The following is a 14276-nucleotide window of genomic DNA, read 5'->3' on the forward strand; positions in this document are numbered from 1 at the left end:
ATAATATAATAAACAAATACCTTATTATTTATTAAACAAGTATTTTATATATGTGTACGAGGCCCACCCCTTTAACTCATCTCTTCCTTCAAACATGCAACCAGACTTTTACTAGAAAAATTCATCTTCTTCCACCACCATCACCATCACCACCAACACGCATAACCACCACCACCATCATCACTGATGTTATAACACTAACGAACCACCGTAAATCACAACCACAAACAACATCGTCTCCCCGCTCAAACACAAACCACCTCCGACCACAAACACCATTTAACCACCACCTCCACCGTCAACCACCACAACCAACTCCATATACACTGCAATTACAAACAATAGAACAACTTGCAATTTAACTGAACCTATGATTTCAACTGACTGATGGAGCCCTGAACCTGTAGCAAGAAATTTTATCTATCAGGCATCAGATTAAGGGGAACAACTGATTGACAGAACAAGGTTTAACAATTGCAATTTCAAATTAGAATTGTTCCCAGTTTTGAACCTCGTTGAATTTATTTCAACCTACGAATTGAACGAGGCGTGGTTTCGATTTCTTAAGCCTGCGATTTCAGATATGGACTATGGAGAGAAGGTTTCAAATTGATAATAACAAGAAGTTGGGAGTGTGTCAGTTTTCACTGCACAACTCATGTGGGGAATGAATAAGGTTTGGTGGCAGGGTTCTTAGACCATGCGTAGTGGAAGAAACCCCGCCCATGGGCGTTTTGCGCCATGTGGCGATCCAGTCAGCAAGGGGCTTTATGGGGCGTTTTTTCTAAAATGGGTGTAGTGGGGATGTGGGCATTATGTTAAAAGGAAGAATGCATGTGATTGGGCAAGAAAACAAGAATATATGGGATTGGCCAAAGAAATGGAAGTTGGGCATTGAATAAAGAACGCTTCATGCCAAAATATGCAAAACAACACCCAAGAGGGCAAAGAAATGGGCGTGGAGGGGCGTTGTTAAACCAAAAAGCGTCCAAACACTTCACAACTACGAGTGGTCTTAAGAGGGAAAGAAGGAAGAAAAAAATGAGTGGTGGGCCATTTATCTCTTTTAGTTGTTTAGTGGCAACCATCTTATTTCATACATACTTAACTAACTGAGAAATCTAACATGAGTTAGTGGTAAGAATCATACGAGTGCAAAAATTGCAATCACCAAGATCACATATATAATTATTGAATCTTTGGCACCAAGCCAGCAAAAATGACAAACCAACCACCTAAACATTTAAGTCTTGTTATAATTTTATACCGTATCGACAAGATCTCACGTATCTAATTGTGTATCAAAATAAATAAAGTGGCATAACTTTAAAGTAAAAAACCGCAAACAAAAAAAATGAAGCGTTTCCCTCTTTAAAACCCAACGGTATCACTCCATCATCCCAAACACACGATTACCACTCTCTCTCTCTCTCTCACACACACACAGTCTGACACACACTTCTTCATGACTCAACGATCCTTTCAATCATCAGTTTCACGCTCAATCGCATGATGCTATGGAGAAGATCGAGGAAACAGAAATGTGCATCATATGTGTTCGACGACATTCAGTAGATCTAACTCGTATCAGTATGTTATTCAGTCGATCAGGTTCGTTTCTTACATGCATTTGCCGATTCTGTTATTTTTAACCTAATTGTTCTCTATTCCTTTTTTCTTGTTATTTTTTGTTAATTGCCTCTCATCAATCACTAGATTATTTAGGTGTTTTTGGTGCTGATGTTTGATTTATTGACAGTGTGTTGTAATTTACCGGACAGATTATTGCAAGTCGGTATCACACGCCAATTACAGGCGCCTTCGACATTCAGGAGTTGTTACTCGTAATCGGTATAATATTCAATTGATCAGGTTGTTTCTTACTTTCATTTGCATATTCTTTAACCTAAATTTTCCCTCTGTTCCTTTTGTCATGTTATTGTTTGGTGATTTCTTGATTCTTTCTAATCTGCTTGTTAGTTATTTAGGCGTTTTTTGTGCTGATGTTTGATTTACTGGACTGTATTTAAAAGAAGAAGATGAGAGAACACTAAAAGTGTACTGGATACTCTCTCAAATGGACAACACTAAAAGTTTTAACTAACTTTTAAGAACTATTAAATGTGCTTAATCTCTTGATTCCCTCCAAAAACTATATAATACTGCCATCAAAGTCAAGTAGGAAATACATTAAATATCTTTGACTACACATTTTATTTTGCCTAAAATTTAATAGTACAATATTATGCCTCAACTTGTTTGGCACTAATATGGCTTTTCCATGCATGTCTACATGGCATGTCTCATGCGCAGTCATAGGTAAGCTTCTTAGGTGAACAAACATTAGTATTTGGTAAACCTATTGCTATGGTGTATGCATAATCGCGCTATAGTGATGTAGCAATCCTATTTCATTTAGTTACCAGGAATAATGTGCATGTGTGCTCCAACTGTTGAGACTATCATCTTGATGAAATTTCAGCTTGTATCATTGAATTGAAATTTGAATAAGATACTTAAATATTACAATATCCTGCAGCTAAAGTCTTCTTCAATATCATGTAGTCAGACTCAGAGTTGGAATTTCCTGTTATTATAGTCTTACATGTGAACTCCATGTGTTGGAATTTTCCGATATGATGGTCTTCTTTGATTTTTTCTCCTTTTCATTCGTAACACAGATTAATATATATTCGGGTAACTGGAATGGATGATGGGTTAAACGTCAGAGAAGAAATTTGCTTTGTAATTTATCACATATTTTTGCCAAGTTCTACTCCTCCATAGCTTTATTGTTTGTTTGGCACATCTCTTTAAGCCACTGACATTATAAACTTGCTTGTAGTTGATTTTTTTTAGTCATAAAAGATAGTACATATCATGTCTTCAGTATGTTTTATTATGATATCTTTAATAAACTGATGAACTCACATGGATTGTATAATGATCTGAATTATCATTCTACTTTTGTTTTACTGTAGCTAAAGCTAAATGATGGATATTGAGAGTGACGTTCAAGTTTGTGCTAAATGAGTCTGGGAGTGTATCAATTGCAATCGATTCTGTCCGGCAAATTATATTGTATCTGATCATAGTATTTCCTTTATTCATACTAGAACTTGAATCTACTGGTTTTTGTTAATGCTTTTCCTGTTTAAAATGCAGAAACAAATTTCTTGAAGCTGACTCTGTAGCTCACGAAGCATTGCAGATTTTCCAACTGACAAACATCCAAGCCACATAGGTAATGGTAGAGCAAAAGAAGGGTAATATTTTTTTCTTCATTCTGTTTTAATGTCTCGAAAGTAAAGTTTTAATATCTGCTTAGTTGCTGGTTCTCTGTTTTTGGTATGATGAATATGGTGTAGAGATTGCATTTTTCTTTTAAGTCTGCTTTGCTTTCAAATTTATATCTAATAGATGTTTTCTATTTTAGTGTGTGACACCTACGGGTAAACTTCTTTTAAGGTAAACATGGATACCAAGTTTAACTTCAGTAATTTTAGAACTTTGCGTACAAGTTCATACTGTCGGTGTTGGATGATTGGTTATTCCGTAATAGGACATGGTTTCTCAGGCCCACACTAGACCTTCACAACTTGAATAGTCGTCATAATGTTGTACCCTGTCTTTTGTGTAACATATCGAAGTTTACGGATGACTTGTATTCGTTACTCTGTGCTTTATTGTCTTTATTCCATATCCACAGAAACACTTGATATAAGTCACTGAGTTAGGGCAGAAACACTTGATATAATTAGGGAAAAATAAGTCACTCACAGTCCCACATCGGCTGAGTGAAGAATACATATATGAAGAACTGTCTATATAAACAGTGGCCCAATAAAGGATTAAGCATACCTTTCTCGGCCTTTTGGCTAAGATCAAGTGTAGTATCTGTTCTTATCAGTTTAATATCTGATATGTGGGTCATCGGCCCACTTGATATTAATCTTATTTTTTATGGGGAAAGGCCCATCACAATAGCTTGCTATTGGGGCCTTTGAGCGTCGCCTTGGTGTTGCACTACTGCCTAGGCCTGGCGCACCCCTCCAAAACATAGTTAATTTTTTCACTTTCAGCACAGATTTTCTCTCTTTTCTGACCAGACAAAAAGTAAACGTGAACCCATTTATCGGTTTTATTATAAGCAAAGGAATTCTTAATATCCTTCACGTTTTTTGAATAATATATGATAAACATATGTTTGGTTGCTTTATAACCTTTTCCCATAAAGTATGCAACTCTTGAAATTTTTTCACTAAGGTCCTCACTGAGTCTCAGTTTTGTTTTGACTCTGTTTTAATAAAATTTAGTGTTTACCTTTTGCATTCACTCAGATCCTTTCTGAGACATATCAAAGGGACTAGGTATCACCACATATTATTGAGTTCTCAATGCATCCACTTAAGGGAGTCAATTGTGCAGCAAAACTTGACTGGTCAAATACATTCTTCTTCTGTTTGTTCCTTGTTCTCTTTGTGGAACTATAAATTATTATTAGTTGTAGGACATTACTTTTCTTTAATATTGGACCAGGCTTGCTATATTATGTATCAACAAGTATTTAGAAGAGCGTCATTTATACTGCGCACACCACTAAAGCATACATGTGGACTGAGCATCTGATGAAAAGATGAGAAATATAAGGTGCCATCTTGTATGTTGTATATCTCTTAATAAACTTTGATAGAATCCTTACAAAGAGATGGAGAGATTCATGACAAGGGACTTCATTTGGACAGACACAAAGGCTCCAACTTCCATGTTTTTATCAATTCAGCTAATCCCATCTCTAATTAACCTCTAATACACCTTTTTAGGTTGTTAAGATTCAGTTTTCATCAATTTAACTTATATAGTCGGTTTAGAGCCCCTTATCCCATTTAGCTCTATGAGTCTTACCTTAAAGCTCAGCTTTAACCATTTAGGCCAATTACAGACCAAATAGCATATCAAGTTAATTGAGTGACTTTAATGGCACCACTTAAGCCCCATATTTTGGTTCAAACACATTTTGGTTCTAATCATTTATCTAGGACTTTTAACATATGTTTAAGTAGGCAGTAACATTTAGCCTATTATGTGAGCAGACATGTTGTACATGAATGGCAGCTGACACATTTCTGCCTAGTAATACAGAGATTATGGACTTTCAGTTTTTTTTGTTGTTTCTTGATTTTACCTGCCTTATGAGTTTGCTTTAAACATCTTGCTAATTCTTTTACTGGTTTCCATGTCATTCAAGGACCTGATGATTCTGGCAAAAGCATAGATGTAAATCAGGTTGCTCCTTCTAATTAGTAAGTTTCTTTTGTAACTTTACTTTTATCACAAATTTGTCTATTGAATACGATAAAAGCCTGCTGAACCATGCATGTCACAGATTTATTAAAAAATAATGTAGCAACTTGTTATCAAAATTTATTAATTTCCATGCATCAATGATGAATGACATCATCATTTACAACATAGGTAGCACTGATAGTTTTTATTTCCCACATTGGAACTTTAAATGCATTAATTTTCCACATTGGAACTTTTGTGCTGACAACTTGATCACTATGATGACAGATTGTACAATTTTCTGTGCTATGGGTGGTAGCAAGCGTATGATTGCTGAACAATCAACTTTTATGATAAGGTAAACTTTGAGTAAACCTGATTCAGATCTTACGAGCCAACACCGCATGGGTTTAATTGGGCTGTACTTCTATACAGCAAATTCAAAGTCTATCGCAGTCCCACATCGGCAGAGTGAAGAACACAAAGATGAAGAGACATCCTATATAAACAGCGGCCCAAGAAGAGGAAAAGCATACCTTTCTCGGCCTTTTGGCTAAGATCAAGTGTAGTATCTGTTCTTATCAGTTTAATATCTGATATGTGGGCCATCGGCCCACTCGATATTAATCTTATTTTTTATGGGGAAAGACCCATCACAATAGCTTGCTATTGGGGTCTTTAAGCGTCGCCTTGGCGTTGCACTACTGCCTTGGCTTGGCGCACCCCTCCAAACTGCGCACCCCTCCAAACTTTAGTTAATAAATTCTTGGCTTGGCGCACCCCTCCAAACTTTAGTTAATAAATTTTTGTTTAGTTAAGAGTTTTCTACAATGCTCATGAGATCTGGACAGCCTGTTAGAATGAACTTATAAACAGATGGTTGGAACTAGTGGAATGAGTATGTAAATCCTTTATTTAATATTATTTTTGTAGGTAGTAGGTGTTATTGATGTAAAGGTTATGAGACAACTGTGAAAGATGGTTTTTGTGATTAGGTTAAGGGCATTATTAGTTAGTGGCTTCTGTAACCACCCGCATTACTTCTAGTTCTTTATGTGTGTGTTCATTTGTTTGACATAATTTTTCGTCATACTAAATTGCAGCTGGATGAACATAGGCAACATATGAAGAATTGCCAGAATTTTGGATGAGGTGCTACTAATTCTTGTTACAATTATTTTATCCGGGTTAGCGTTGTAACTTGAAACAAAATTATCAAGTAACTTCGTGTATCTGTTGCGCTTACATGATTATTTCATTGGAACTTGCACATCTTTCTTACATGTACTCACTAATAGAGGCTATCTGTTTAACTTAAGCATCTCTGGAGTTAGTCGGGTAGATAAGGGTTCTTAGAAAATTATCAGGCTCATTGTTTTGTACTGAGGCAGTTGAGTATTTACATCATGTTTACTATCTTCAATGTATGAATGATATAAACAATCTATTGCTTTTTATGCATCTGTTGTAGTTGATTATTTACAGGTATGTTGAATGACAATTTATGTTGCTTATACATAATATGACTTTGTTATTAACTTGCTAACAACTTTTATGCAACCATATATGATTTTATCTGTAGAGCCTTTCTGCACTTCTGCATATTGACAATATATTTGAACTAGGATATTATGAAAATCTGCAGGAGCATGCCAACTATTTTGTGTAAATATTATTGAAAATCCTCAACGTGTATGAGGTAGTTAAACACATCAATCAAGGTTACTAATGGGTCTCAAACAAAGGATACTGTGAAGTCATCACAACCAGAAAACAAAGTTACAAAGCGGGCTTCAGCAATCACGATTTGTGTGACGATTTTTTTCAACCTTGCATGTGGTGATGTGGACGTTTCGGGTATACTGCATTTGGGAATGATACACCGGAACCTCTTGACAGGCTTTGGATTTTATGAACCTTATTGGCTCATCGCCTTTGCTAACGCGTGCAGGATATCAAGTATACTTTCTTTACTTCACATAAACAAGTCACCCTTTGACTTTTTAGATCAAATTAATGGGTTTCAATTTTGATAAGTAATTTTCATTAAAACGATTACGAGGTTCATTATAAATTTTGAAATATCAAGCTACTAGTTTGACCTCAGAAGTCAAACTGTTTTTTACTATCTGAATTTTCAGGTCAAAGCAACAACTTTTCACACTGAAATTCTGTTGGAAATTTTCCTGACCGAAATTCCCTTACATATTTTTCTTTATATTGAAGTTTGGTGTAGTCATCTAGATTTTTCTAAAAGACTACATTACATAGTTCATCATATTGAATTTTCCACCTTTTCTTTTGATGTACTGACTGACTTATAGTCTTATAGAGATTATCATATCAGTTTATGCTAAACATAGCTGGTATTAGTCAGGTAAATAAGGGTTCTTAGAAAATCAAAGCAATATTCAGTTGATGAAATCACATGGGTTGTATTATGATCTGAGTCATCGTTCTCCTTTTGTTCATATGTAGCTAAGTTCATCGATGGATATTGAGAGTGAAGTTCAAGTTGATGTATTAATAACAGAAGAAGAATTCAATCCCCCAATTTCAGTATGTACCTGTGGTGATTGGACAACGTTTCTGAAGGTAGCCTTTGCTCTTTGTTTCATCCTTCTTTTTAAGTTCCACTTAGCAGTACTTTTTTGTAACCGTACAGTCTTTTTATCTTTTAGCGCCTTTCTGCACTTCTACATATCAACAAGATATTTGAGCTAGGAATTTCTGATAATCTTCAGGAACATGCCAACTATTTAATGTGAATATCGTTGAGAAGGTACTGCTGAATTATTTTCCCGACCATGGCAACCCTCAAATTTTAGTCTTTTTTATAACCGTATGTTTTTTTAACCATGTTTGGACCAACAGATTTAAGTTAGAATCCCACTTAAAAATCCTTCAATGGATTGGGATGTACTTGCTGACAGAGTTTAGTTTTACTAGATATTAATCTGGATTACTTATGGTATTAAATTCTGAGATATAAAACACCCAAAGGGCAAAAGTCATATACAGTCCCACATTGGCTGAGTGAACTATACAAAGATGAGGGACAGCCTATTTAAACAGAGGCCCAAGAAGAGGAAAAGCATACCTTTCTCGGCCTTTTGGCTAAGATCAAGTGTAGTATCTGTTCTTATCAGTTTAATATCTGATATGTGGGCCATCGGTCCACTTGATATTAATCTTATTTTTTATGGGGAAAGACCCATCACAATAGCTTGCTATTGGGGCCTTTGAGCGTCGCCTTGGTGTTGCACTACTGCCTTGGCCTGGCGCACCCCTCCAAACCATAGTTTGAAGTTTTGCTTGCATCTTTTTCCTATTATGCCTTACAATTACAAGTGGGTTTATTACGAGTTTAGAGTTAGGTTGACCACTCTCATTGTAGAAAGTGAAGACATCTTCATGCTTTTTTGGGTAATGTTTCCAAAGAGAATTTTGGATGTGCATTTTGAACAGAAGCTAGATGAATGCATTTTTGTTAGAATCCCTAATCTCGAAAACTCAGGTTCGATTTCTAGTTTCTAATGAAGATAGAGATGCCAAAACATTCCACTACCGCAATGCAAAGACATGAGAACTAGACAGCCTTTTAGGAGATATGTATCATAAAAGCCAAGGTATAAAAAAAACCCGTCACTTTTCGGTATTGTTTTTATTGACGTTGTAAGCAGATGCTTGGAATGAGTTATCCTAGGTACCAAGATTTGATCAAACATCTAGCAATCTTTGACCTTTTGTATGTTTGTAAGTGATGGTGTGTTTTCAGGCAAAAAAAACATGCCTGGATATGCGGTTTGCTTTAGTATGTGAGTTTCTATGAAATGGTGGTTGCTTAGGCGGTAACAATTTCGTCTTGTATGAGGTAGTTAAACTCATTAATTAAGGTTACAAATGGGTCTCCAAATAAAGGATACTGCGAAGTCACCATCACCAGAAAACAAGGTTACAAAACGGATTTTAGAAATCGTGATTCATGTGACGAGTTTTTTCTACCTTGGATGTGGATGCTTCGAGTATGCTGCATTTGGGAATAATTCACTGGGAAACCTCTTGACGGGCTTTGGGTTTTATGAACCTTATTGGCTTGTCGCCTTTACTCACGCATGCATTATAATGCATCTAATAGAAGTATATCAAGTATACCTTCACTCCTTCACATAAACATGTCACTCTTTGACTTTTATGGTCAATTTAATGTCTTTCAAGTTGAAATTGATACGGCTTTTGATAAAGATCCCATTGACAAATATACTATTTTTTTTTCTAAATGATTGTGAGGCTCGTTATGATTGTGAAATTTCTAGCTGCTGGTTTGACCTAAAAAGTCAAACTCTCTTTTACTATATGACTGTCCAGGTCAAAGCTACAACTTTTCACATTGAAATTTCAAATGGGTTATTTATCAAAATTTCGGACCAAAATTGTCTTTAAATATTTCTTTGTATTGATGTTTTGGGTATTCATCAATAGTCTTTTAGAAGACTATCAAAATCATCAAATAATGAATTTTCTACATTTTTGTTTGACCTTTTAAGTCAAATTAATGGATGTGGATGTTTCATTTCAGGTATATATGCTATGCTGCATTTGGGAATGATACACCAGGAAACCTCTGGACTGGTCTTGTCGGCAATGCTAATCATGGGCGAAACTTTTAAGGGGCGGGAGGGGGTGGCCGAGCTCTCGAACTTTTCGCTCAGTAGTGGAGAGTATGTAGTTTTCGTATAGAAATTTTGCTTATATACGTTTTCGACCCTCTGGTTTTATAGAAATTTTTAGGTCCGGTGACTTCTGCCTCTCCAGTCGGAAATCTCAAGCTTCGCCACTGATGCTAATACTTGCATTATAATGCATCAAATAGGAGGATATCAAGTAAACCTTAGCTACTTCATATAAACAAGTCATCTTTGACTTTTAATGTCCGACACACGCTCATTTGTACTGAAAAATTACAATTTCGCCCACAGTTTAAAATTATAGTTTTTTCATTGTTTTTGTTTTTTAGCAAAAGTATGATAATGTTTTGTTTTAATTGGTTGACTAAATGTAATTTTTTTGAGATCGTGTTATGAGTAATAAATATTCGGCTTAGTGCCTCGCAACGCGGGCTGGGCAAAATCTAGTTGTTATACACAATGCATCTCAATGTTGGGCAAAATTGACGTAGAACCTTAGGAACAGTGGAATAATTGACCAAACTTTTGGACTTATTTACAGATTGCCATGTTCCTTATAATCTAATAATTCATTGTACACATGTCATAGGCAAAATAGGTGCTTTGCTTTGACCCATTAACAACTACAAATTATTTTAGAAAAAATAGAATTCTTATTTTTAATGTAGGAAATACAACCTATATGTATTATTTTTATTTAATATATATTATCTTTACTATTTTAATTCCTTTATACATGTACATTTTCATATGAACTTTTTTACTTCAACGCTTATTTTTTTAACGATGTAACTTTTTGTTATCTCGTGATATACCATTATGATTTTTTTTATTTACGAATCGATACGTTTTTTAACGTACTTAATAACGTTAACATCTCCCCGCAACTCGCGGGAGTCACCAACTAGTATATAACAGTTGTTGTAGGTTCTTAACTACAGTAACATATACGTGTCTTTTTTATGAATGGTACACAACTGAAACAACACAAGGTCCAACATTGAGATGCATAGAAGAATATGAAACAACACAAGGTCCAACATTGAGATGCATAGAATATGTAAATGGTGGAATATGTAAATGGTGGACAACAAGGCAGCACAATCATAAAGTACATGGATGCACAAGTGGAAGACGAAGATCTGTTGCAACTACCCAAATCCTAACGATGGTGGGGACTGGTGGTGATGTAGAGAGAGAAGACGAAGAAAGAGAGAGAGCCCATTTGAAGAGCAGATTTGTTGACGGTTTAAGATGGAGGTGTTGGGGAATTTTATGATTGTCGGATGATCAGAGAGGCGTGATGTCACTCTCAGATCAAATTATTTCGGTGGTTCACCCGAATAATCCAATCGGATACAACTCTGGTTTTTCAAGAAATGAACCGGTGTATGTTTTGTATGTCTGCGAATTTTCTCTGAACCAGGAAGAAACTTGATCAAAAACTGTATACGAAATTTTGGGTTCGGGGTGATTAACTGCCTAATGGCAGTTATCTTATTTTTAAGACAAAAACTGTCTTAAAACTGCCATTGTCTAAACATTTCGAAAATGTGACAATTTCTAGAAAATATTTTCTGATGCAGTTTTAATAAAGTAATTTATTTAAAATAAAATTTTTCTCGACCCCAGCCAGGGGCTCTGCCCCTTGGACCCCGCCAGGGGCTGCCGCCCCTTTGACCCTTTTTGATTAAACATGCATTAACCTTCCAAGAATCACATCAATCACAAACTAACTAACAATCAAAACAAAATTATTAACACATGTATACACATACTCACGACCACTATTACATACTTTATCCTAAATTTTTCATCAACCCACTTAAATCACAATCACTTGTTAATCACTTTCAATCATGTAAACATGAACTTTTCAAGCATTCCTTCTTTCAATGTTGACGGTTTAAGATGGAGGTGTTGGGGAATTTTATGATTGTCGGATGATCAGAGAGGCGTGATGTCACTCTCAGATCAAATTATTTCGGTGGTTCACCCGAATAATCCAATCGGATACAACTCTGGTTTTTCAAGAAATGAACCGGTGTATGTTTTGTATGTCTGCGAATTTTCTCTGAACCAGGAAGAAACTTGATCAAAAACTGTATACGAAATTTTGGGTTCGGGGTGATTAACTGCCTAATGGCAGTTATCTTATTTTTAAGACAAAAACTGTCTTAAAACTGCCATTGTCTAAACATTTCGAAAATGTGACAATTTCTAGAAAATATTTTCTGATGCAGTTTTAATAAAGTAATTTATTTAAAATAAAATTTTTCTCGACCCCAGCCAGGGGCTCTGCCCCTTGGACCCCGCCAGGGGCTGCCGCCCCTTTGACCCTTTTTGATTAAACATGCATTAACCTTCCAAGAATCACATCAATCACAAACTAACTAACAATCAAAACAAAATTATTAACACATGTATACACATACTCACGACCACTATTACATACTTTATCCTAAATTTTTCATCAACCCACTTAAATCACAATCACTTGTTAATCACTTTCAATCATGTAAACATGAACTTTTCAAGCATTCCTTCTTTCAATACTTAACATATTATCAAAATACCATTAAACATACACACAAGCACATACCTTCGGCCATACATACATACACACACATACTTCTATTTTTAGTTTGATTAAAACCATTTTCTTATTTAGATTTCAAAGTTTGAGAAGAATTCAAAGTTTATATGAAACTTTCCATCATCATCTTCATCAAGAATTCAAGAACAAGATTGTTAAAAATAAGATTATACCTCCCAAAAGTTTGATGGGTTTTGATGAAAATCGATGAGATGGAGCTTGTTCTTCTTTCGATTCACCTTGGAAACCTTCTTGGATCTTCAAACAAACTTGAAACTAACTTGTATTATACATGGTTCTTCATAACTTGATCAAAATTTGAAAATGGTGATGATGATGGGGGTGTTCGGCCGAGAGTTAAGAGAGAGAGAGAGGAAGAGATGAAAAGTTTTTGTGTCTTGGAAATTTGTTAAATGTTGAGTGTGGGGATTTTAGTTATGATTGAGTTTTCTATATAGCCAACACTCGGCACAAAAGGGATATGGTGGACACCATAAGGATCCGCCACCTTAGACTTGCACACACAGACTTTCTCATTCTGTAACACCTCGAAATTTTGTGTCCAATAATGTGTTAACACGTGTCATGAGTTTACACGTGGCATTAGATATTAAATAAAGGACTAAAGTTGACGAACCTTGAAAATATGTAAATTCGAAGGTTATAAATGTCAACCAAGGGTAAATATACTGTATAGTAACCCTAAACGATGCTCGTACCTTCAAACGAATAAATCATGGATCGTACGGAGCGAACCGCAGAAGAAAGTGAGAGATTACAAAGCTACAGGGGTTAACTGTGTCAACATGTTTAATTATACCTCTGAGTGACCCTTTGACGAACCCGAGGCCTTGTAACAGTAAAATACGCTCACTAGAATGCACTATATAAATTTTGCGAAGTTCCGTTTTAAAACAAGAAAGTTATGATCAAATTCGTACGAGAGGGGTTAAAAGCGTCAACAATAAAAGTTAAGGCTTTTCGGATGATAATTAAACTAACCGGGGACTTAACAATGCGGGTAAAAGGCACGAGGCCCTTAACGGTAAATAATCGAGGGCCGAATCGCAAAGTTGCCCCTTCGAAACCGAAAGGTCAGGTTAATCATTACAAAAGATTTGAAAATCTTTGAAAACAGGCCTCAGGCGGCCCGCCTGAGTGAAACATGTAAGATAACGCGGGCCGCGAGCCACCTGTAGATATGTTTTCTGACATTAGGATCCATGCGGCCCGCGTGTGAGTTGCTTGATCCTAATGCGGGCCGCGTGAACCACCCAGATGCAGAAACTTTGGACAAATGCATTGTATGAGCTTGTGAACGATCATTGCTGCAATAAATGAAGCATGGGCGCCCTCTACTTGCCTCCTAGCACCAAGGGCCACCTGCTGATCATCCATGGTCCATTGTAGGGTGATGTGTAATGATCCTAAGCTCAAAATTTCACTATAAAAGGACATACATTGCACATAAGTGAAATCACACTCAAACCTGCATTCTAAACCATCTCTGGAGCTCTCAAGCACTCTTCTAACATTCTAAATCGTGCACCAAGCTTCTGTAAGTATGCCAACCCTTTTATGGCTTAGTTTTTGCTTAGTTTAGCCTAAAAGTCAATCCGTCGTATTTAACGATTGACTTTGCGATAAATCACGAATGGTCCAGTGGTTTGTCGAATCAAAGATAGTTATATGATGGTAATCATGTG

General features: G+C 36.0%; 1 protein-coding gene and 3 non-coding genes across 11 annotated transcripts in view; all 4 read left to right on the forward strand.

Moving 5' to 3' along the window:
• The first annotated feature begins 1411 nt into the window (after window positions 1-1411).
• Window positions 1412-14276, forward strand: part of LOC110928543 — a 44013-nt gene continuing 31148 nt past the window's right edge. For 2 of the 8 annotated variants that reach the window (XR_004889908.1, XR_004889910.1), the window contains exons 1-2: window positions 1412-1611; window positions 1760-1872. Coding sequence is in view for 2 of the 8 variants with exons in the window: in XM_035988514.1 (XP_035844407.1) it covers window positions 1518-1611; window positions 1782-1872 (185 nt within the window). In the remaining 6 variants the exon portion in view is untranslated. Of the gene's footprint in view, window positions 1612-1759; window positions 1873-2981; window positions 3082-3165; window positions 3267-5248; window positions 5304-5574; window positions 5645-5721; window positions 6439-6931; window positions 7246-7764; window positions 7882-7967; window positions 8069-9865; window positions 10287-14276 lie in introns of those variants that run through there. The other 6 variants (XM_035988514.1, XM_022171557.2, XR_002586443.2 and 3 more) reach the window with 5 other exon arrangements.
• On the forward strand, window positions 3858-4053 carry LOC118491032. Its single transcript, XR_004890257.1, has one exon. It is a non-coding gene; the product is annotated as a U2 spliceosomal RNA (small nuclear RNA).
• On the forward strand, window positions 5819-6014 carry LOC118490866. Its single transcript, XR_004890091.1, has one exon. It is a non-coding gene; the product is annotated as a U2 spliceosomal RNA (small nuclear RNA).
• On the forward strand, window positions 8383-8578 carry LOC118490728. The gene has a single exon (XR_004889978.1). It is a non-coding gene; the product is annotated as a U2 spliceosomal RNA (small nuclear RNA).

This window comes from Helianthus annuus, chromosome 3 (assembly GCF_002127325.2).
Source record: "Helianthus annuus cultivar XRQ/B chromosome 3, HanXRQr2.0-SUNRISE, whole genome shotgun sequence".
In the NCBI taxonomy this organism is placed as follows: domain Eukaryota; kingdom Viridiplantae; phylum Streptophyta; class Magnoliopsida; order Asterales; family Asteraceae; genus Helianthus; species Helianthus annuus.